This window comes from Populus nigra, chromosome 8 (assembly GCF_951802175.1).
Source record: "Populus nigra chromosome 8, ddPopNigr1.1, whole genome shotgun sequence".
Taxonomy (NCBI): Eukaryota; Viridiplantae; Streptophyta; class Magnoliopsida; order Malpighiales; family Salicaceae; genus Populus; species Populus nigra.
Genome location: NC_084859.1, coordinates 2,236,089 through 2,257,195, shown reverse-complemented (window position 1 = coordinate 2,257,195; position 21,107 = coordinate 2,236,089). Strand labels below are relative to the sequence as shown.

Genomic DNA, 21,107 nt, shown 5'->3' with positions numbered 1-21,107 from the left:
TCTGAAACCTGCAAATAGCAATTCAAGATCTGAAAAAAAAAAACAATTAATAAATAAATCCAAAGCTTTGAACTTTACCAATCATAACCATTAAAAAGAAGAAAAAAAAACACCCAAAATAGCGAAGATATAAAATCTATCAAAATCAACCCAATAACCTTGTGGCTCATAATCTCTCCATTTATTTTTTTTAAAATAAAGAAATATCCATATAATAAAATCAAGAAAAAAGGTTTTTAATTAAAAAGACAATAAATGAAGCGCTTCCATACCATGTTACCTGTCATGGAAATTAATATGATGATTCCATATAATAAAGTTTTTTGACAAAAACAATGTTTTTAAAAAACATGTGTTCAAACAAAAAAACACCAATAAGAAAAGATACAGGAAAGTATATTTTAACTATTTTATTAATTAATTTACGATGAAACTAAAATTAAATTGGGTTGGGTTTAACATGGATTTTTTGTAGTATAATTATGAAAAAATATAATTAAAAAAATAAAAAAAAACTATTTTGCCAATTCGAATAATGAAAGAAATGTTTTGAAATAACAAAATTTTATTCGAATTATCACCCTTACTCTTGGCCAAATTAAAAGAGCTTCACGAGTATACGGACTACGTAAGTCAACGAAAAATAGTAAAGGTACCATACCAAGATAATTACAAAAGTACAAGGACTAAATAAGGCGATGAATCTACTATATGAATAACCCCAGCAAAATTATTTTCAAGAAAGTTCTCTCAATCTCTTTCTGAACCGCAAACCCTAACTCTCTCTGCAAAAGATGTCTCACTTCGGCAGGTCTGGCCCTCCAGACATCGCCGACACATACTCTCTTCTCGTCCTCAACATCACCTTCCGTAAGCTCCACTACCTCCCTGCCTCTCATTGTCTTTGTCTGCTTATGTATGTATATATGTATGTATGTATGTATGATTTGGTTTATGTTATCAGGTACTACTGCTGATGATCTGTTTCCGCTATTCGACAAGTACGGCAAGGTTGTTGACATCTTCATCCCTAGAGATCGAAGGTTGTTATTGTAGTCACCTTCTTCACAGCTCTCTCTCCTTTTTTTTTGTTTTACTTAAAGTTGTTGTTCTTGGTCGTTTAGAACTGGGGAATCGAGGGGCTTTGCATTTGTGCGCTACAAATACGCTGATGAAGCTCAGAAGGCAGTGGAAAGGCTAGATGGTATACTCCCTTTTCCTCTTTATTTACATTTTTATCTGGTTGAGCATATTGGATTATTTAAGGTTTTTGTTTGTTTTTCTTTTCAGGGAGGGTTGTTGATGGTCGCGAAATAACAGTTCAGTTTGCAAAATATGGGCCCAAGGCTGAGAGGATGTAAGTTCCGGGTCATGAATTGTTTGTTATGATAACTGCTGTGTTGATTTTTTAATTGTAGCCGCTATGTTTATGGTTCCTTGAATTCTGAATTGCCTCTTTATTTCTGTATCAGTCATAAGGGAAGGATTGTTGAAACGCCTTCAAAATCAAGGCACAGGTCCAGAAGTCGCAGCCCTCGGAGAAGGTACCTTTTTGTGCGCTTTCTTTTCCTTTTTTAGTGAGTTATTGATTAGTTTATAAATATAGCTTCCCAAGATTATTCTAGTACGGTAGCTGTTCTGACCTCTGAATTCTGAGGTAACTAGAATGTCCCTTAACATCTATCTTTATGCATTTAGATCCCAAGAACCTCTTGCAATTGATAGGTTCTGCTGTTATTAGCTTGCTCTCTACAAAATTCTGCCTTTTATGCTTTTCTTTTCCCTGTAATCTACTGTTTTTTCTTGTTACAATAGCACTTCATGGTTTTTTACCCTTTGAAATTTGCTTTAGTAAAATATGTTTCTGCACTTTAATGTCAAATTAGCTTTTGCTGTTCTGGTTTAATCTCTAGGTGCAAAATTTTGTGGTGGAGAGGGTTTTTGTTGGTGGTATATGTTTGTGATTGAGCATGTTGTCACTGTGTTGTTTTATTGTTTCTTGGTGTGGAACCTATTAATTAATATCTTCAGGTACCGAGATGACTCTAGAGATAGGGACTCTAGGAAGAGAAGTAGGAGCAGAAGCAGGGACAGGGACAGGTCTGACCGTGACAGGTACCGTGCAAAGGACAAAGATTATCGTAGACGGAGCAGGAGTCGCAGTGCCAGTCCTGATTACTCCAGAGGACGTGGTAGAAGCCGTTATGATGATGAGCGGCGAAGTAGCAGCCGATCTAGGGACAGGTTTACATCTTTGCTTATTAGTGCATTGTTGTCAATTTTAAGCTGATAGCTTTGTCTTCTTGTTGTTACTGTATCTTTTTAATGGTCTTGGTAATATTTCAGTCTCTCCCCTCGGCGGAGCCTGGAACCTCGAAGGAGTTTTTCCCCACGTAAGAATTCCCCTGTGAAAGGTGAAAGCCCTGATAGACGCAGCCGTGATGGTGGGTCTCCAACCCCTCGAAGTGCTTCTCCACGAGGTCGGCCTGCTGCGTCTCGTAGCCCATCCCCTCGAAATTCAGATGTTGATGTGAGTTGTTCTCCTCATGCTCCCATTTATTGAGTGCATATGAGGATTTCTTAACTGGCTGGTTCTGTTTTTTCATTGTGTAGGAATGAGCTTTGAGGGTTGAATGGATCTTTTGTGGCACTTTGACTAGTGCCAATCTGATGGTCACGTCGCTACAGCTGAACTCTCTTTTAATCGTTGAATATGTTCTGGTCAGGTTTTAAGAACTGGTTTGGTACTTATATATTTCTATGTTGAACCCAATGCATCTCTAATTAACTTGGTGGGTTTGCCTTGTATGGACTTTATAGTTTGTAGGCTGATACTTTACTCTCCATGAAAGACTTGAGTTGTAAGCCACATTATTGTGCTTGATTTTCTTTTGTTCTCTTGGATTTGGGATCATGTTTTGTGTGGGTGTGATTTATTGCATGAGAAGGCTGATTTAACACGTGCATTCATTGAATTTTATAGTTTTGTTCCGGAAAAGATTGACGTGGGGCAGATGGCCAGGATGTTGATATTGTGGATATTGTAGCTGTTGATGCTGTTTGTAAAACATAGATGGATGATCGTGGTTGTGATTTCTCTAAATTTCTGATGAGTGGTAAGATAAAAAAACGTCCACCCCTGATTTCAAAACAAATCGTGTCATTCTGGTGTCTGATGCTTGACCTGATTATCTTCTGGTCTTTGTTTATCTTGAAATTATTGGTCCTGAGATGGGGGTGGTAGTTGCTGTGATGGTATAGAAGGTGGACACAAGATGATCGTGTTTAGCCTGTAGCTGATGCTGCAAATGAAGTGGACCTGTTAATAGATCTCATACTGATACATAGTATGAGACATAATATGCAGTTCTGAATTTTGCAGCCGCAGTTTTTTACAGGCCAGGTTAACATGATTCTGCCTATTATTTGTTTGGGGCATAAGACTTTGCCATGCTTAACGCCACCAATATAACCTTTTAACTAATGTTGCTCAATGTAGTGAAGTAAGCATACAAGTCCGTGACTGTAGCTGTTGAAGTGATGGCTGATGCCTGTTCTGTTGTATGATATTGGTCGGTCCGTAACTTATGCAAGTATTAGTGAATAATCACCTGTAGCGGTCAGTTGCTGCCCTCCATGATGGGGTTGGTTCGGTAATGGTACTAGCACTTTTGATACTGGTGGTGGCTGCTACCTTGCTGTGTTGCTGGCTTGCTGTCAGTTCCATAAGTTGTATGCTTTGCCATGTCATCCACTTCACTGCAATACTTTGTTTGGAAAAAGTTGCTTTGCAATTTGCTTTTTTTATTTTTTTTATCATGCTCCAGTCAAATTTTATGCCCATTAGGGAAAGATAACTGCTGTTTCTTAACCCTTATTTTATTCTTTTTTGTTAGGGTTTCTTATGTATTGGATTGTACATCTGCCACCTGGTCCTTGTGCTTTATCTAGATTGTATCTTCTAAACACTTTTGAGTGTGCTTATTGTATGTTCTTTGAACTAGTTGGTTGGTAGTATTATTACATCACTAACTGCATTTGTGATCTGTTCACAGTATCATCTCGCTGTTTCAATGGGTTTAGCTTTGTGTTCCCTTGTGTAGATTGCCATGCAAGCATAACCTGTAGAGAAAATTTTCTCACCAAGAACCAGAATGCTTTTTAGAGAATTGAATAACTGTGCCTTTTTACTGTTGGTATTTGTCTTGTGTGAATTTTGACCAAGGCATAAGAACCTGTCTGGGAGTGCGGTAGCTTCTGGTTTTTAGTTCTTTTTAAAATTGCACTTGCCTTAAAAAGGCATCAAATTGATTTTTTTCTAGTGTTTTTTTCATATCAAAAATGAAAAAAAAATGAAAAAGAAAATCTTTTGGATGCATTTTTAAGTGAAAAACACTTGAAAAGTCTGCACCAAAATTCCGAACAAGCACTGGTCAGCTTGTTAAAAAAAATTCATTTTCATATGTTATTTGGTTCTGGTGTTTTTCTTAGTCCTGATTGACCATCTCAAAATGAGTTAACTTTTAACTCTTTTAGGCATTTAATCTAGCGTAGTCTGCAGTTGGAACTGTTTCATCACAACTTTTTGTGAGACTTGTCATTGTTATGTGCCATTTTAGAAATGATGACTGGTGGTTTAGGCAATGTTATGCAAAAGTGACTGTAGAGGCTTTAGATTGGGAAAATTAAGATACCATCAGCCTTCAGCTTGTTGAATTCAATTTTCTGAAAGAACTTGGGAACTGTTTATTCTTATGAGCAATAAACTCAAGACTTAACTGCTTCAGTGTAGCAATATCCTGTGAAAAGAAAAATGCATTTTGTAGTGAGAAAATAGTTCTGAATTTTGCTGTTTTTTCTAGAGAGAATAATGGGAGTGCTTCTTGTTTATTTTCATGGATTTTAAATGGCAATGGCAGAGGCACCAAATTGTTAGGCATTGGGATGTTTCTGCCTCCCTTTGATTCTTCGAAGGAGATTAATCATGCAAACTTGTAGTCGGGATAACCTGCTCCTTGTTTCGTTTCCAAGTAAACTATTCTGAGATTGATCAAATCTATTTTGACGATTCTATGATTTCGATGGTCTCTTCTTTCCATTAAATATATATTTGATTAGAATGTGGAGGTTTAAACTCGATTTCTTGGATGAGATGGTACAAGTGTATTTTAAATAAATAAAAAATTAATAACCTAGGTTTTAAACGGAATAATTTTTTTTTATTAACATGAATGTTTGAGTTACCTTGTATGTATTTTAATTAATTCTATAGTTTTTAAAATTAATGACCATATAATTCTCTAGTAATTATTATATTAGTAACCATAAAGGTTGAATTTGATACCATAAAAGAGTAAATTTGTAAATTTTTTGATTTCAAGTTTTTACTACTAAGCTAAAATAATAGCTCACCAATTAGTTAAAAAAACCTTCACCAAAACTTATGATTTTTTTAATAAAAAACAAAGTTATTTTTATATATTATAAAATTATAAAAAATAACTTAATACTTGACTTGGGATTTGATACGAGTTTGACATGAAAAGTATGTGATATTTTTTTAAAAAAAAATTAGGATCTAAAATATAAAAAAATATTTAAAAAAATCAATTATATATAAGAATTTAAAAAAATTAATTGAGAATGAAAATTGAATTAAAAAATAAATTAGAGGTTGGAACAATTATTTGATTAAAAGGTTAAATTGAAAACAAATAAAATAACAAAAAAAAAAGAGAAGAGAATGTGCACCGGGTTATAACTTGAATAAGCTGATTTTATTTTAATGAAATGATAAAAAAAGATAGCAATAATGGAAATTGTTTTTTTTGTTAAAAAAATGTTGATCTCGAAAACAATCCATAAAAAATATATAATTAGATAAAAAAAAAACTTGAGTTGAGCAAATCCGAGGATGCATGATAAATATATAAGCTAAATAATAAGAGACAAGCAAACTCGGGTTAACCCTTAAAACTTATAACCTTGGTAATGAGACTGAAATAATCTGATAGATAATCTATTTAAAACCAAACAATTCCAACAGCTTGACTTGTTACCTAAGTGATCAAGGGCCTAGACCAAGCCATGTCCCAACAAAAATAAAAGGGGATTAACTTGGTCTAATTTCATTAAAAAAAATAGAATTAACCCACAACCTGATTAATTGTGGACAAACCTACTAAAAAACCTTTCGATCTTATTAAAAAAAATGATATTATTTTTATATGTTTATAAAAGGGGTTGATCTGGGTCAAACAACCTTACTCGGGTCAACCCACTTAGCTTATGATTAGTGTCTTGCCTTGGATTGACCCCTAGATCGGGTTTAAAAGCCATGACATAGATAACTTCAACAACCCACGACACGAGTCATCGCATCAAAAGCACTACACATGACAAAACTGAAAAGTCAAACCCTCAACAAATCAAATATTAAATGATGAAATCGAGAGGAAATAAATTTGAATGAAAGGATTTAAAATAAAATTTAGCAATTAAAAGAATGAGTGAAAATAAAAATAAAAATAGAAGGCATGGAAAATTCTTTGGTTAGAGGTTAAATTGAACAAAAAAAAAATTAACAAAATAAAAAAATAAAAGTATAACAACTAAATGAGAAAAAAAAAACTTGTATTGAAGGATGAAATTAAAAACCACTATAATCTTAATAAAAAGGTAAAGGAAAAAAATAAAAAATAAAAGAAGAAGAATCAAATTGAAAAATATTACACTTGACAAATTAGAATTGAGGACTAGATTGAAAATAAAAAAAACTTTCACTAAATGACCAAGAAAAGAAATTAGAATTCAACCAATAAGAACTGAATGAGAAAAAAAAATATGCCTAATTAGAGTTGAAGGATTAAATTGAAAACAAATAATTTTTTTATAAAATGGTCAAAAAAAAAGAATCAAATATCAAAAGAATAAAGATTGAAATTGAAAAAACAAACCAAAAGAGGACAAACTTGTATTTTTTTGGAAAGAAAGAGAAAATAATAAAAAAGAAAAGAATAGATAAGGGAACGACAACAAACAACCACACCTAAAACCACATGCGCTGCACCTGGTGGAAAAGGAGCGCGACACATCCAATGAGATGGTCGAAAGGCTTGTTCTGTCACCACGAGGCACTGTACGTGACGCTTCCCACACTCTGATGTGTGGTTTTCACGCGTCGAGAGCTTTATTGAATAACAAATTAATATTTCAAGAGAAAAAGATCAAATTATCCCATGCATGTGAGATTCACCATAAAACATATTTGAAAAGATCCAAATATCTTTTGGTCAACGGTTCATCTCTCCTTAACTGCGAGGGCAAAGAAGGTTTTCAACTATATAAAAAAAGCAAAAATACCCTTAGCTAACCGTTTTAATTTGTTTCGAAATTAGAGGTAGTTAAATAATTTAAATATTTAAAAATTAGAAAAGACATAAATACCCATACACAATTATTAAATGCCCAATGAATTGTATAAAAAGACAAGAATACCTCCAAAACTATGGCTTATGATTTTTTGACAAAGGATAAAAGTGTCATTTTACTATGGTGGTGAATAGAAAAATATGTGTATAGGTACAATACATTTACCTTTTGTGTTTAATTGTTTTTGTTTTAATTTGTGGTAGCCTGTACTTTTTCTCAATCACATTAAAAAAATAATTTGGTTAGTTAAATAACTTGAATTTTTTTTGCAATGATTTCATTTGCATATGAAATCTTGATTTTAAAATAATATAACATTATTTTTATTTATTTATAAAAATATGTTTTTTCATTTTTTTTTTACATGTAAAAACCCATATCAGTCAAATACACATTCTTTTAAATCTATTTTTTCTAAACCATAATTAAATTAAAATTAAAAAAGTGTTTCGTAAAAGAATAATTCTAAACCTAACCGCCAAAAAGTTATTACGAGTCGTTTCAGTTGAATTATAAAACTCACTTTATGCCGAAACTCATTTCTTTATAGAAAAGAGAGGAAACAGTAAGAGGTTAATCCCTCATGAGAAGAAAACACACCTCCAAATCAGTAACAATCAAGCACGAGGCGCTGGAGAGGAGCGAATCCACTTCCATGATTTGTGCTGAGACTACAACGTCATTGATGTCAGTTGTAAATGCATGATATTTTGAAAGCTTAGGACAAATGAGGGATGGATTTTGCTAGGAGCCATCACTTGGATCTATGGAGAGGAAAGGCATGGCTTCTGGGTTTTTTTTTTTTTTTTTTTTTAATGCTATGTGAAAGCTTTAGGGTGAACCGGTAATTCCAATATGAGAATATAGTTTATTTAAAAATATATTAAAATAATATTTTTATATTATATATTAAAACAATTTGAAAACACAAAAAATATTAATTTAAAATTTAAAAAATAATTTAAAAAAGAAACTTCTAAAACTCAAAAAGGATCAATATTCTCCCATAAATAAAAAGGAAAGAAGTTGATGCGTGCATACATCTTTTGATAGAAAAGAAACGAACCGAGGAACGATAGGAGAGATTCCTCAAAAAATTTTTAATGATTTTTAATCTTTTCAATTTGTGTGAATTCACTCCTATCTTTTCTTTTTATATATATATATATATATATATATATATATATATATATATATATATAATTGGTAATGATTTCAATTTGAATGGATTAACTCTTGTCAAACAATTAAATCATAAATAAAAACAGTTATTTATTTACATAAATAAAAATAGTTATTTATTTACATAAATAAAAATATTATTTTTATTGGAAAGGTCATCATTTTGTAATAATATTTTTTAAAAAATTATTTTCATCTTTCAAAGGATAATATTTTCTAATTCTATATCCCTTTAGCATTGTAATAGTTTCAATTTTAATACACAAAGTTCACGACAAGCAGCAGTGCCTATTATTTTGCACTTCTAGAAGAATCAACCAGCATGAATGAATAAACAAGGCACCAGAAAAAGCAGCTTCCAAACAAGAGAGTGGATCCCTCAATAATGGATGTCAAACCCAAAGGGAAGCCATCCAATTGATGGGATGCAAATCTCCAGAAATTTGTAATAAGTTAAGATACGCTTGTATAAATTTCAGCTCATCTACCAAAATGAAAGATCAGTCCATGGGTCAGACCACTAGCATTAAGAACAGAGGTTATGTCAGATCTATCAGATACCTGATTTCAGAGTCACTTTAAACCTGTACAGACTCTCCTCAAACAAGTAACAAAATCAGTTGCTTTAGTTTGCATTGGATGCAACCTCCTGAATTTCACTGTACGTGCCGGTTTCCTCGTTATAGGAGTACCTAACACAAGAAACAAAGGAAAAACAATTAGTGTAAGGGCCATGTACTATTGCAAACACATGCTGTAGATATCTCATTCAACGACTGCTACCAACTAAAATAGATTCCATTCATTCAAACTTAATCAACTATTAACTTAAGGTTCTACTTAATTTATGATCCAAAGGAAAGAATGCTTGGAGCTCCAGTGTATTGCGCTCTCCAAGTGTGCTTGTCCCCCCTTCTTCCTTACCATGGCTGGTCTTTTTCAGCTGCTTTATTTTTTTTACCAACAATTAAGAATTGTTTTCTCTCGACACTCCAGAGGGGAGTCAGTTTTCATCTTTCCTTTTCTTTTGGTTCAAAAGTAGGAGACAAGTCAAATTGCATTCTCCTCTACCATGCTTAGCAGAGAAGAGGAGATACATTGGATTCTTTATTCCCCCTATTCCCAATGGGCATTATCATTCACCGGGGATCTGTAGATGCTAAGCAGTAATAAGATAAGATAAACATAAATTGCAATGGTGAAAAGTCTTCCTAGCTGTATAGCAAATCATTTGTATAAATCTCTTAACAATCCTGGTATAAATCTCCTGCCAATCATTTCCGTAGCATAAAAGAAAAGACTTAGTGCACACAGCTTTAAAACTCCCCAGATTGACAAAATTAATGAGCTCAACACATCTAAAGCCTTAATTAAATATGGCTCTCATCAGGAGGAGAGGCAATGATCTAAGTTGCTCCATAAATGGAAGTGCGGGAAGTGATGGCAAGAAGTTGAACCAATCCAGCCTGAATTTCGTATCTCATGTGCTAGTACATACTAGCACCTGGTACATGATCTGATTTTCTAAGCACATATCAAGTGTGAGTTGGACCCATCTGATGTCCCTCCACAGTACTCTCACCTTTCCTATGTGTGGGTATCAATACAAGGAAAGCAAAGCGCAACACCTAAATCATAAAGTCGGAAGTTTCTTCTAACACAAGTGAGTTACTTTAAAAGCTAATCCACAAAGGAAAGCAGAGTCAAGTAAAATTAATAATATAATTGAAAGAAATTGCGAGTTAATTACCATTGCCCTGATGTTGCCTGGCAGAACAGTCCTGTAGATGGGTCATAATAATATCCCAAACTGCTGCTGTAGTAGTAACTGGCAAAGGAAATTTAATGTTAGTTTAACTTCTATGCAAACCCTAAGTGTATATAACAATACTGTGGTCATATTTTCTGCTACCCCATGTCCCTGGGAAAATCAAAAAGTGAAAGATACAAGTGTTTACAGAATTAATGACTGGATAATTATCACAAATTAAACTCAATTGTAAGATTGGTGCAAAAAACATTGTTAGCCCGAATAACAAATATCTGTAACATGATTAACTTGAATAAATCACAAGTCAAAAGCAACAAGAAGACATAAAAATTTAAGAAAATGACAAGTCAATTAAAATATGGATTATCGAAGATGTTCTTTACAAGTTAAAAAAGTCCATGAAAAAACAATCAAAATGTTTACCCACAATGCTCTAAAGTATATCAAAAGACAAATTAAAACATGTATGGGAATATCATCAAAGAGAAAAAGGCCTAATGGCGATCATCTTTAAAAATGGACAGAATAAAATCATAAAGGAAACAGTTGTTCTAAGTAATTGGACACACAACTATACCTAGTCTATTGAATTAGGAGTTATTTTGACAGTTCTACAAATTAATATTAGTGTGTTCTCATTGCATAGAAACATCCATTAAAAAAAAAACTGGTTTCTGTTATTCTGAAACGAATCAAACTCAGATAAGACCCTGCTTTATAAAGCTTTAAAAAAATTAACAACCAACTTTGTTGTAAAACTTCTCACTTGAATATTTGGAACAGAAACAACAGCATCGCTTAGAAAGTTGGGTTGTGAATTTTGAACTAACACCTTCTTTTCTTCAACTTCAATAGTTGGAGCATATAAAAACATTACAGCTTCAAAAGCTGGGGAATAAATTTTGCACCAATACCACATCCTAAATACTACCAAAACTATGGAAGATTATCAAGGTAGAACAGGAAAACACGTTGCAAACAGATCAACGATACATAAAATACTATAACTATAAGAAATTCTATTGCAATTTACTTAAAAGCCTGGAAAGAGAGAGGGAGAGAGTACCCTGAAGTCTCGTCATAGACATAATCATTTTGCAAAGATCCAGCTGCATAACAAGCAATAAGAAACATAAGACCAAGCACAGGATGCATAACTACTTCATCTGCACAACTGACTAAGCTATTACTATTTCATCCCAAAATTTCTACAATCATCGTAGCTAATCATAAAAGCTTACCTCCAGAAATGGCATTAAGACCATCTGATGATGGTTGACTTGCAATAGCAGTGGCATTATCCTCATCATCCCCAAACATGTCAAATGCATCACCATCACAGCCTGAGATCTCTGCAGTAGATACACTTGGGATTGAAGGACCCACGTCCCCCTCAGAGGGAGCTGATGAGGCCGCACCAAGACCAGTCACACCAGAGGACAAGCCCTTCTCCATGCCATTACCAGAATCCTCTAGGCCTTCACTGATGGCTGCCACCTTCCCCCTAGCTATGGCTAATCTTTCATATCCTTCTAAAGAACATTGCAAAAAATTATTCAATAAACACTGAGAAAGAATTTCCACAGTACAGCAAAAGTGCATGAAGAGGTGGTGATGAAACTTTTTGCAGATAGAAGATTTTCTAAAACTCATCATCCTGAAATCACAACTCATAACATGTATAGACAACACATTGTTGTGGTATATTAATCAGTTGACCATCTGAAAAATATCCAATGACAATCCAACTAAGACAACACAAATAGTTGCATATTATATGACACGCCACATAATGATATCCTGATTCTTCTATTCAAAAGTAGAACTGGAAAAAGTATCACTGGTAACATAAATAAGGACAAGGAAAACATAAATAAGGACAAGGAAAACTATCATATAGTGTCCTAACCTGCCTCACGCTTGAAAACCTCTTGCTTGTCGTGATATACATCTGCACAGTGGATGATTAAATCAGTGAGTGTGGCCAAAACTATGGAGAGCAGGGGTCTCAACAAACAAAAATGATGACCAAATGGACATCATAAATAGTCAGGTGTACTTTTACCTTCAATGAAATCTTAAGAAAGAGCAAAAAAAAGAAACACTTAACTGTACTCGCCATGATCCAACAGCTTGTTGGCATCTTCAGTTAGCTGGTCAAACAGAAGTTGTGTCTCAGTGGACATCTTCTCCTTGCTCTTATTTGATCTTCCTTTCAACCTTCTCAAAGCTTGCAAAACCTGTCAACAAAAGGACCCCTACGCTAATTAATTCTCATCTTTTCTTCCATAACACTCAGTTCTCCATACACACCAAACACCAAGTACTTGCTTTTCATCTACAATACTTCCAAAGATAATTTATTTTGCATGAAACAAACAGAGAGTCAATTATAAATTTCTCTCTCCTTGACCGCATCATTCAGAAATCCAGTAGCACTAAGAAATTTATAGATTATTTTAATTTAATTCAACTATAAATTCGTGAAATACCAGTTTATCTAGTAATTCTAATCACATATGATTCTATACCTATTTGGATACCTATTTCTTATTTGCTTGGAATCATTAGGATTTGGTGTCTATATAAAACAAAACCTATTTTATGTAGTAATTCTGGATTTGATAATGGTATAAAACAAAACCTATTCTATGTAATAATTCTGGATTTGATAATGGTATAAAACAAAACCTATGAAATTGAGTAACTATGATTTAGCTTGATTCCTGCAAAGAGAGCATCCCTCTCTTTTCTCTAGATATTATTATATTCCTTTGTTCTTCCAAAATCTTCTTGCTACATTCATCTCGGGTTTCTGCTCGCAGAAATCAACTCCAGTTTCTTCTAAAACAAGAACCTTATCAACTCTACTTCTCTAAACTCAAACCCATAAAAAAATCCCTAATTCTCCAAACCTCTGCCTCAGCACAAGCAAAAAACCTTAATGGTGCAAATTCATAGTTAGCCTGCATGAATTTCTTATTGAAACCTAGATAACCATCTTGCATTACTCTCAAATGAACAATTAACCATATGCAACTCTAAGCATGGACTTCAGGTTCAATATATCTAAGCTTTTGATAATACCATGTCCTTGCACAGTAGTTACAGTATGACACTTATCCATGGCATATTGCAAAACAAGTCGAACAATTCTAATACAGTATCTTCCTCAGTGCATTATGCTGAATGTGATTAAACTACACTATAGAACATAAAAGCACAGTACTAAGAAATGCTAAGTTAGCCAGCATAGCAACTTAAAAATGCATGTTCTACTCTTAATTCAAGAACAATTGCTGTAAGCACTATAAAAACTTCCTTATTCGAGTTGCTTCTTAGTTGGAAAAAGGTCCAAAAAAACAACAAGACAGGCACTTCATCAGCTAAAGTCCAACAAATAAAACAACAAACTACTTAAAAAAGCTAAGACAATCCATGAATTAAGCTTCAGTCAGGTTTACCGTTTCTCCCGGCTCAAGCAAGTTGGCAATCCGGCTCTTCATCATTCCAATTTCTTCAGAAGATAGGTCACGGCCATCATCTTTCTCATCATCTTCATTAATACTTGCCACAGAGGTTTTTCCAACATATCTTTCATGAACTTGAACACTATCCAGCCACGCATCCTGCAATGAACCCACGCACAAAGATTATAAACACCGCTTTTTTAATCTTAAGCAAGAATGCAGTCAGCCAGTAAGACAAAGTTGCTTAACCTTGATTTCATTTTCATTTATATATTCCACGAAATTTCCGTCAGCATCAAAATAACCTTCTTCTCTCTCTTTCTCGAGATTAAACGGTTCTATCTGAATCCCATCTTCCACGAAATTCTCATTTTCCTGCAAAAACAAAACCCCTCATCATCAGGTATACATCCCCTCCCCCCCCCCCCCCCCCCCGAAAATGTAACCAAAAAATTGATAACGAAACAAGTCGTAACCCCAACCCCCAACCCTAACCCTAACGCTACCTCATAAACGACTTCAGCAGCAGAGGCATCATTAATATCTCCACTAAAACCTTCATCGGTGATCAGACTGCGAAGCATCGCACGCTCCTTAGCTGCGAGACGAGGATCCTTCAAGTCACTTGGACCTTCTTCTTCAGCTTTGCCCCTGTCAACTCTTTCATCCACACTCTTCACCTTCTTCCCTTTAGGAAATCTAACCTTCTTCTGCCTACAAATTACAAAAAAAAAAAATCATTAGCTGAAAATTTGAAGAATGAAATAAAAAAAATTAGTGGAATTACTTGTTGGATTTGTCATCGTCTTCAATGTCTTCAAGGAACGGGCGCTTTCGCTTGCCCTCCATTCTTCGCAAGATTTTATGAGTTGCTCTGTGAGAGAGACAGATTTATGAAGGAAATTGGACTTCGCTTGCCGGCTATCGATCGGGCAAAGGCTGGAGCAGTGTCGTCGCATTAATATTTTGGGTGTGGGCAAACCTCGAAAGGACCCACCACCTACGTAATTAATTTTACAATTAAACAATTTTTTTTGTAATTATTTTATTTTTAATTTTAATTAAGGACTTCGGTCACTATTAATATCATTCTGAAAGTCACAACGGGGATGGAGGAGTTGGATTTGTAGGGCGTTTAGTAACGTTGTACGAATATTTTTTAAAATATTTTTTATTTTAAATATATTAAAATAATATTTTTTATTTTATAAATTTTATTTTTAATATTATTTAAAAACACAAAAAAAATAAAAAAAATTTAAATACAAAAACAAACAATAACTTTAGATATATAATAATGTATTAAATAAAATTTCACTAAAAATAATATAAAATTTTTTTATTTAACTAAATTACTGGGATAAAAACCAATTTAAAATTAGTAGAATTAAATTTTTTATTAAAAAATTATAATTTTAAATAAAAATTAATCAATTTTAAAACCAAACCAAATCAAACTGAAAAAACCTTATAAAAATTAAAAAATCATTGAATCAAAATCTCTTAAGAAAAATAGTCCAATTAAAAGGTAAAAAATGTAAACCGCACCTATTAGTTTAGTTAAATTATTTGATTTCAAAATTGTAAGAAAATTAAGTTTGATTTAGTTAAACTGAAACGTTGCTCGCCCCTCGTTCAAATGCAATTGAAAATGATTTTGAAAGTGTCTTTGAACAGTAAAAGTGCGGAGGCATGCGAACAACCATCTCAACCTTCCAGGTCTCTATTGCGAGAGGCATGCCAGTAAGGCAAGGACCCACCTTACAACCTAGTACAACCACGAACACAGCGGCCACCTTACAACCTAGTACAACCACGAACACAGCAGGGGAAGGCACACTGAAAAATGAGATTTGACATGATGATGCAAATTGTGCTCTCATCTTCAAGGTCGGTTTGGCTGAGATCAGAGTGTAGTAGTTTATGGACTACGGATGGGATAATCCTAACATTTTACAGAAATCTTCCCACCTACATTTGAGGTAAAATAGAGCAGATGAAGCAGCTCGATGGAGGTATGTTTGCATGGCAAATGTTTTGGAAGAAATTGACCAACACTGCAACAACTTCCAAGTCATCAAATAATGGAAAGGCCCTGATATATAATTTAATCAGCTACTTCACCGCTAGATGTCGAATAAACTACAACGATTACACAGTTTTCCTCAGTGATCCTTGATCCTAACACAACTGTCACCGTAGGCTTCCAAGGAGCCATTCTCTAAACAAGGCTAATCAAACTGCTGCCTGAGCTGCATCTCTGTCTCACTTTTCCAAGTGGCATGAGATGACTGGCCCTTCATTCTCTTACTCTTTTCCTTATCTTTGATAGCAGAACCTTTCTTCTTGGATTCTTTGCTTGTGTCATTAGGCGGGCGATCACCGCAGACAGGACAGACCATTCCACTTGCACTGGAGAATGTCTTGGGTATTCCACATTGCAGGCACATCCTAGAACCAGGTTGAAGAACGTTAGAACAGAAGAAACTTAATCGCAATCTAAGATACTTTAAAACAATCATCACAAGGCTATAAGAAAACAAGAAGAATCGAAGGCTTCTGGATTTTGTTTATTCTTCAGTCAGTACTAGTCAAAGTTCAAAATCCCTTAATTTTCCCCTGGCCATACAATGGCCCAGGAACCACTAGTCCTACTGTCTACAGCCAGAACTCCAAAACTCCACCTTAGAAGGGCAAATATCGAATGAGGTTTGGCAAACACATGCTGGAGATTATGCCAAGAAAAATGTAAAAGGGTTTCAACCAGACAAAGAAAAGGAATTGGTTGACTACCTTATCAGGAAAAACACAGAAGGGAGGAAAAGAAGAGTTTGTGACTGGAGGTCGGGGTATGTTTTAAGTTGTAGCACAAACACCAAATAATAATTAACCAAAGCAAACTAGTTTCTTTCAAGATAACAGTCGACCGCAACCAACAGGAATCCCCATTTATCACACATATCTAAATCATCAATATATACCCTCAGCTCGAGGTGATGCAACGGAGAGAACAAACTATAAAATCATGTCATAGCTTAAATACATGTTGCAAAAGATGTGAAGATATACCTCAGTAGCTCTGCAGCATCTTCTGCAGCAGGATTGGTAGCAGTTGAGATACGCTTTCCTCCCTCCTCAATAGTGCTTGGAACTGATGGTGAAAGTTCACCGGCCCCAACATCACTCCTCACTCGCTCACTAATTGCAACAAGTACAGGTTTGGCCTCCACCACAGCTCCTACATTGTGCACAACACACATGAGAAAATTTTTGTCCTCCATATGGAACAACATCGACTCTGATCAAATAAATGGTTAGCCAAAATAAACACTCATCAAACTATTGGTGACAGATAAAAGTGTGAAATCACATACATTATTGATCAAGCAGATGCATGTAATAGCCTCACTGTGGTGAAAATGGAAGGGAAATTTAATCATGACTGAGGCATAATGGAGTAACAGAGAGCTCACTCTCAAACTTCTATAAACTTCTGGCATAATTTCGCTGTAATATGATTTCAGTAATATCATATATGTGATTCTTTTATGGTGAGATTTGGTAATTGAGATGGTCATTGTGCTTTGACCCTCTTGACAGTTTACCTGCATAATTACATGGACGGCATAGATGGTTTCCAGCAATGAGCGTGTGGTTCCATTAATGTGCAGACTTGATAAAAGCTGATATAAGAGGCATGGACTTGATTTCCCTTATTGACTCGAGGAAGCAAATCAAGCTTGTCTCTTCGAACACCATACAGCATTAATTTAACAGCTATACTAAAATCAAGTTTCAAGCTTAAACATTTGTCATGGAACTATTTTGAAAACTCCATTGGTAGCACATCCTAACGAGATTCTCTGATAAACTAGCAGGCCTGTAATAAACGAAATCCTTGTCGCTACCAAATTGCAGCTTTTATGTCAACAACAAGTTTTCCAAGTTCAGAAATTACAGACCAGCAACTACGAGATTGGCCCTTCATTCGGGGGCGGCGAAGCACATTTTATAGCAATAAAACCCCATTGTTCTCTAGATCTAGATGGGTAGGGTACCAAAAGGATAATCCTCCTCCATCCCTCTTTTCTTCTCGCTATTGTGGTGAGAACATTTAGCTTACTAAGTGTGATACAAAGACAATAATACATGAAAACGACAACCATTTGAAATGGGAAAATTAGTAACTTACCAGAAGGTAAGTCTTTCTTCTTGTCCTTGCGTTGATTATAATTATTATTATTATTACTGCTCCTCTTCCATGTCTTTCGGTGCTTCCCTTGCTGTTGCTGATTATGGTCAGCTCCAACCCCATACTCTTCCACAGAATTACTAAGAAACTGGGGCGGCCCTGAAACCTCCAGAAAAAAAGAAAACAAAAGAAACAAAACCCTAAATCTCACTTTCTTGGATTTATCTAGAAAAGAAATTTTAAAAAATATAAACTACTTGGGAGAAAGCGTCTATAGCAGAGGGAAGGATGGAAGAAGAGGATGACGATCCATTGGTGGGTGCTTTGTATGAAGCCTTCCAACGGCTGCCTGAATGCCCTTCTTCTTCTTCTTCTTCTGAAAAATCCTGGTAATCTTCTTCCTCTTCAGTTGCTGCTGCCGCTGCTTCTTCTTCCGCAGAAGAATAACCTTGGATCAATGACAAGCTCATCTTTTTCCCCTTTCTCTGACAAAGTCTATCGCTTCTTTCTTCCCTTTCCTCTTTCTATGTGTTTCTCATTATTGCCGCTTTGTTTACGGTATTAAAATAGCCCTTCTAGTTTATCAAAATAAACAAATTAATACCTAGTATTAAAAATTAATAAGGTAATTCCTTAGTCAGTGTCCGTCATGCTTGCTTCATTAATATTATTTTGTTAAACAAATATTTAATATTTTTCGTTTATTTACTGGAAAATAATTTATTTTTTTAAACTAATCTTTTAGAAAATAAATTACTGAAAAGTAAATTATTTTTTAATATTTGGTAGTATCATAGAAAATAAGTTGAAAATATTTTTTAGTATTTGACTATGTTATGGAAAATAAGCTCAAAAATAAATTATTAATAGTTTTTTCAAGTTTATTAAAATAATAAGAAATAAATATTATAAATAAAAAAATTGAACGAGAATAAAATTGAAAAAAATATAATTTCATAAATTATCTCAAATAAAATAAATAACAATCAAAATAATAGAGATCAAATCTAACGGATAAAAAAGTTGAAAGATGATGAAATTGAAAAAAAAATATAATTTTATAAATCATTTCAAATAAAATAAATAAAAATAAAAAATATAATACCAAATTTTTAGATAAAAAATTTCAATTAAAAAAATAATACGAGAAAAGCAGACAATCATAAAAATAAAAATCGAAGTTGGTATAAAAATAAAATGAAATCAAATTCTAAGGGATGAAATTAAAAAAAAAGATTCAAAACAAAATATATAGCAATCAAAAGTTTAAGGACCAAATTTGATATATGCAGCAAGTAATATGATATTTCTAATTTTTTTATAATTTCTAAAAAGTATTTTCCATCAAAAATAAACGTATCATACTTTTCTGAAAACTAAATAAAATTTTTCTTTAACTAGAAAGTGTTTTTCATTGACTAACTTTTCTTATGATAAATAAACACAAAAAAAATTTTTAAATGATTTTCAAGAAACTAATTTTTGTGAAATAAACAAGGTCTCAATACTTTTTTTTATGCTATTTATTGAGAAAAACAATATTCAAAATATTTTAAAGTATAAATGTGTAAAGAAAATATAAGAATTAAATGTGTAATTTCTAAAAATACGAGTGCTAATTAATATGTTTTAATTAACTCAGAAGGAAATATATATATATATATATATATATATATATATATATATATATAATTCTTAAACGCTTTACTTATTTATTGTGCATAATAATCGTTTAAGAATTATAAGAAATTTCAAAAAAACTAAAATAAAAAATACTTGTTATTTTTTAGAGGAAAATTTACTGTTTATTTAATTAAAACCCTATTTGTTTTTGTGTTTTAAAAAACTTTATTTTTTATTTTTTTCTTTACTTCAAATTAATAAAATTAAAAAATATATATAATTTCATAAATTATCTGAAATAAAATAAATAACAATTAAAATAATAGAAATCAAATCTAACGGATAAGAAAGTTGAAAAATAATGAAATTAAAAAAATTATAATTTTATAAATTATTTTAAATAACAATAAAAAATATAATATCAAATTTGATAGATAAAAAATTTCAATTAAAAAAATAATACGAGAAAAGCAAATAACAATCATAAAAATAAAAATCGAAGTTGGTATAAAAATCAAATTAAATCATATTCTAATGGATGAAATTACAAAAAAAAAAGATTCAAAATAAAATATATAGTAATCAAAAGTTTAAGGACCAAATTTGATATATTCAGCAAGTAACATAATATTTCTAAATTTTTCATAATTTCTGAAAAGTATTTTCCATCCAAAATAAAAAATAAAAGTAACACACTTTTCTGGAAATCAAATAAAATTTTTCTTTAACTAGAAAGTGTTTTCCATTGACTAACTTTTCTTATGACAAATAATCATAAAAAATTTTAAAAAATGATTTTCATGAAACTAATTTTTGTGAAATAAACAAGGCCTCAATACTATTTTTTTTGTTGCTATTTCTTGGGAAAAACAATATTCAAAATATTTTAAGGTATAATGTGTAAAGAAAATATAAAAATTAAATGTGTAATTTCTAAAAAAACAAGTGCTAATTAATATGTTTTAATTAACTCAGAAGGAAATATATATATATATATATATATATATATATAATTTTTAAATGCTTTACTTATTTATTTTGCTTTATAATTGTTTAAGAATTATAAGAAATTTCATAAAAACTAAAATAAAAAATACTTTGTTATCTTTGAGAGGAAAAGTTATTGTTGTCTTTAAGAGGAAAAGTTATTGTTTATTTAATTCAAACCCTATTTATTTTTGTATCTGAAAAAAAATATTTTTTTATTTCAAATTAATATTTTTTTGATATTTTTAAATTATTTTGATACATTAATTTCAAAAATAATTTTTTTAAAAAATATATTATTTTAATATATTTTTAGATAAAAAATATTTTAAAAACAACTGTAACTACTCTAAAATAAAAAAAATCAATTTAAAATTCACTAATCAATGAGTTTAGTTATTAAAGGTGTAAATTAGTCAATCCAATAATTTAAGTGATTTGAAATTTAGAA

The 21,107-nt window shown here is 32.5% G+C and overlaps 3 protein-coding genes across 5 annotated transcripts; 1 reads left to right on the top strand and 2 right to left on the bottom strand.

The window, feature by feature from the left end:
- Positions 1-712: 712 nt before the first annotated feature.
- LOC133701694 (serine/arginine-rich splicing factor SC35) lies at positions 713-4,003 on the top strand. 3 transcript variants are annotated; one of them, XR_009843605.1, is made up of 10 exons: positions 713-870; positions 965-1,043; positions 1,125-1,204; positions 1,291-1,357; positions 1,473-1,548; positions 2,036-2,244; positions 2,347-2,530; positions 2,614-2,861; positions 2,984-3,403; positions 3,500-4,003. XR_009843605.1 is itself a non-coding variant. In XM_062125719.1 (8 exons), the coding sequence occupies exons 1-8, from the start codon at positions 795-797 to the stop codon at positions 2,617-2,619; spliced, it is 759 nt and encodes a 252-aa protein (XP_061981703.1). In that variant the 5' UTR covers positions 713-794; the 3' UTR covers positions 2,620-2,960. The 3 variants fall into 3 exon arrangements, 2 of the variants coding, with proteins under 2 accessions (XP_061981703.1, XP_061981702.1); XM_062125719.1 differs by lacking the exons at positions 2,984-3,403; positions 3,500-4,003 and having other exon boundaries at positions 1,473-1,544; positions 2,050-2,244; positions 2,614-2,960; XM_062125718.1 differs by lacking the exons at positions 2,984-3,403; positions 3,500-4,003 and having other exon boundaries at positions 2,614-2,960.
- Positions 4,004-8,969: 4,966 nt separating this feature from the next.
- LOC133700517 (SUPPRESSOR OF ABI3-5-like) lies at positions 8,970-14,823 on the bottom strand. Its single transcript, XM_062124080.1, has 10 exons — positions 14,642-14,823; positions 14,361-14,568; positions 14,104-14,229; positions 13,849-14,013; positions 12,495-12,624; positions 12,294-12,335; positions 11,626-11,916; positions 11,451-11,493; positions 10,364-10,441; positions 8,970-9,305 (listed from the first exon to the last, which is right to left on the bottom strand). The coding sequence occupies exons 1-10, from the start codon at positions 14,701-14,703 to the stop codon at positions 9,239-9,241; spliced, it is 1,212 nt and encodes a 403-aa protein (XP_061980064.1). The 5' UTR covers positions 14,704-14,823; the 3' UTR covers positions 8,970-9,238.
- A 1,051-nt stretch (positions 14,824-15,874) lies between these two features.
- On the bottom strand, positions 15,875-18,603 carry LOC133700684 (uncharacterized). The gene is made up of 4 exons (XM_062124296.1): positions 18,304-18,603; positions 18,047-18,212; positions 16,924-17,092; positions 15,875-16,305 (listed from the first exon to the last, which is right to left on the bottom strand). Exons 1-4 carry the CDS (start codon positions 18,514-18,516, stop codon positions 16,086-16,088), a joined length of 768 nt encoding a protein of 255 aa, XP_061980280.1. The 5' UTR covers positions 18,517-18,603; the 3' UTR covers positions 15,875-16,085.
- Positions 18,604-21,107: the final 2,504 nt, after the last annotated feature.

Bases quoted from the DNA above. Each gene is read 5' to 3' on its own strand.
- LOC133700517 (XM_062124080.1), bottom strand. From the start codon at position 14,703: ATGGAGGGCAAGCGAAAGCGCCCGTTCCTTGAAGACATTGAAGACGAT. The intron at 14,230-14,360 runs GTAGCGTTAGGG...TTGTTTTTGCAG, and splicing joins CTGCTGAAGTCGTTTATGAG to GAAAATGAGAATTTCGTGGA. The intron at 11,917-12,293 runs GTTAGGACACTA...AATGTTCTTTAG, and splicing joins GGTTTTCAAGCGTGAGGCAG to AAGGATATGAAAGATTAGCC.
- LOC133700684 (XM_062124296.1), bottom strand. From the start codon at position 18,516: ATGAGCTTGTCATTGATCCAAGGTTATTCTTCTGCGGAAGAAGAAGCA. The intron at 18,213-18,303 runs GTAGTTTATATT...TTTTTTCTGGAG, and splicing joins CTATAGACGCTTTCTCCCAA to GTTTCAGGGCCGCCCCAGTT. The intron at 17,093-18,046 runs GTAAGTTACTAA...TGCACAATGTAG, and splicing joins GAAGAAAGACTTACCTTCTG to GAGCTGTGGTGGAGGCCAAA.
- LOC133701694 (XM_062125718.1), top strand. From the start codon at position 795: ATGTCTCACTTCGGCAGGTCTGGCCCTCCAGACATCGCCGACACATAC. The intron at 871-964 runs GTAAGCTCCACT...TTATGTTATCAG, and splicing joins CGTCCTCAACATCACCTTCC to GTACTACTGCTGATGATCTG. The intron at 1,205-1,290 runs GTATACTCCCTT...TTTTCTTTTCAG, and splicing joins GGCAGTGGAAAGGCTAGATG to GGAGGGTTGTTGATGGTCGC.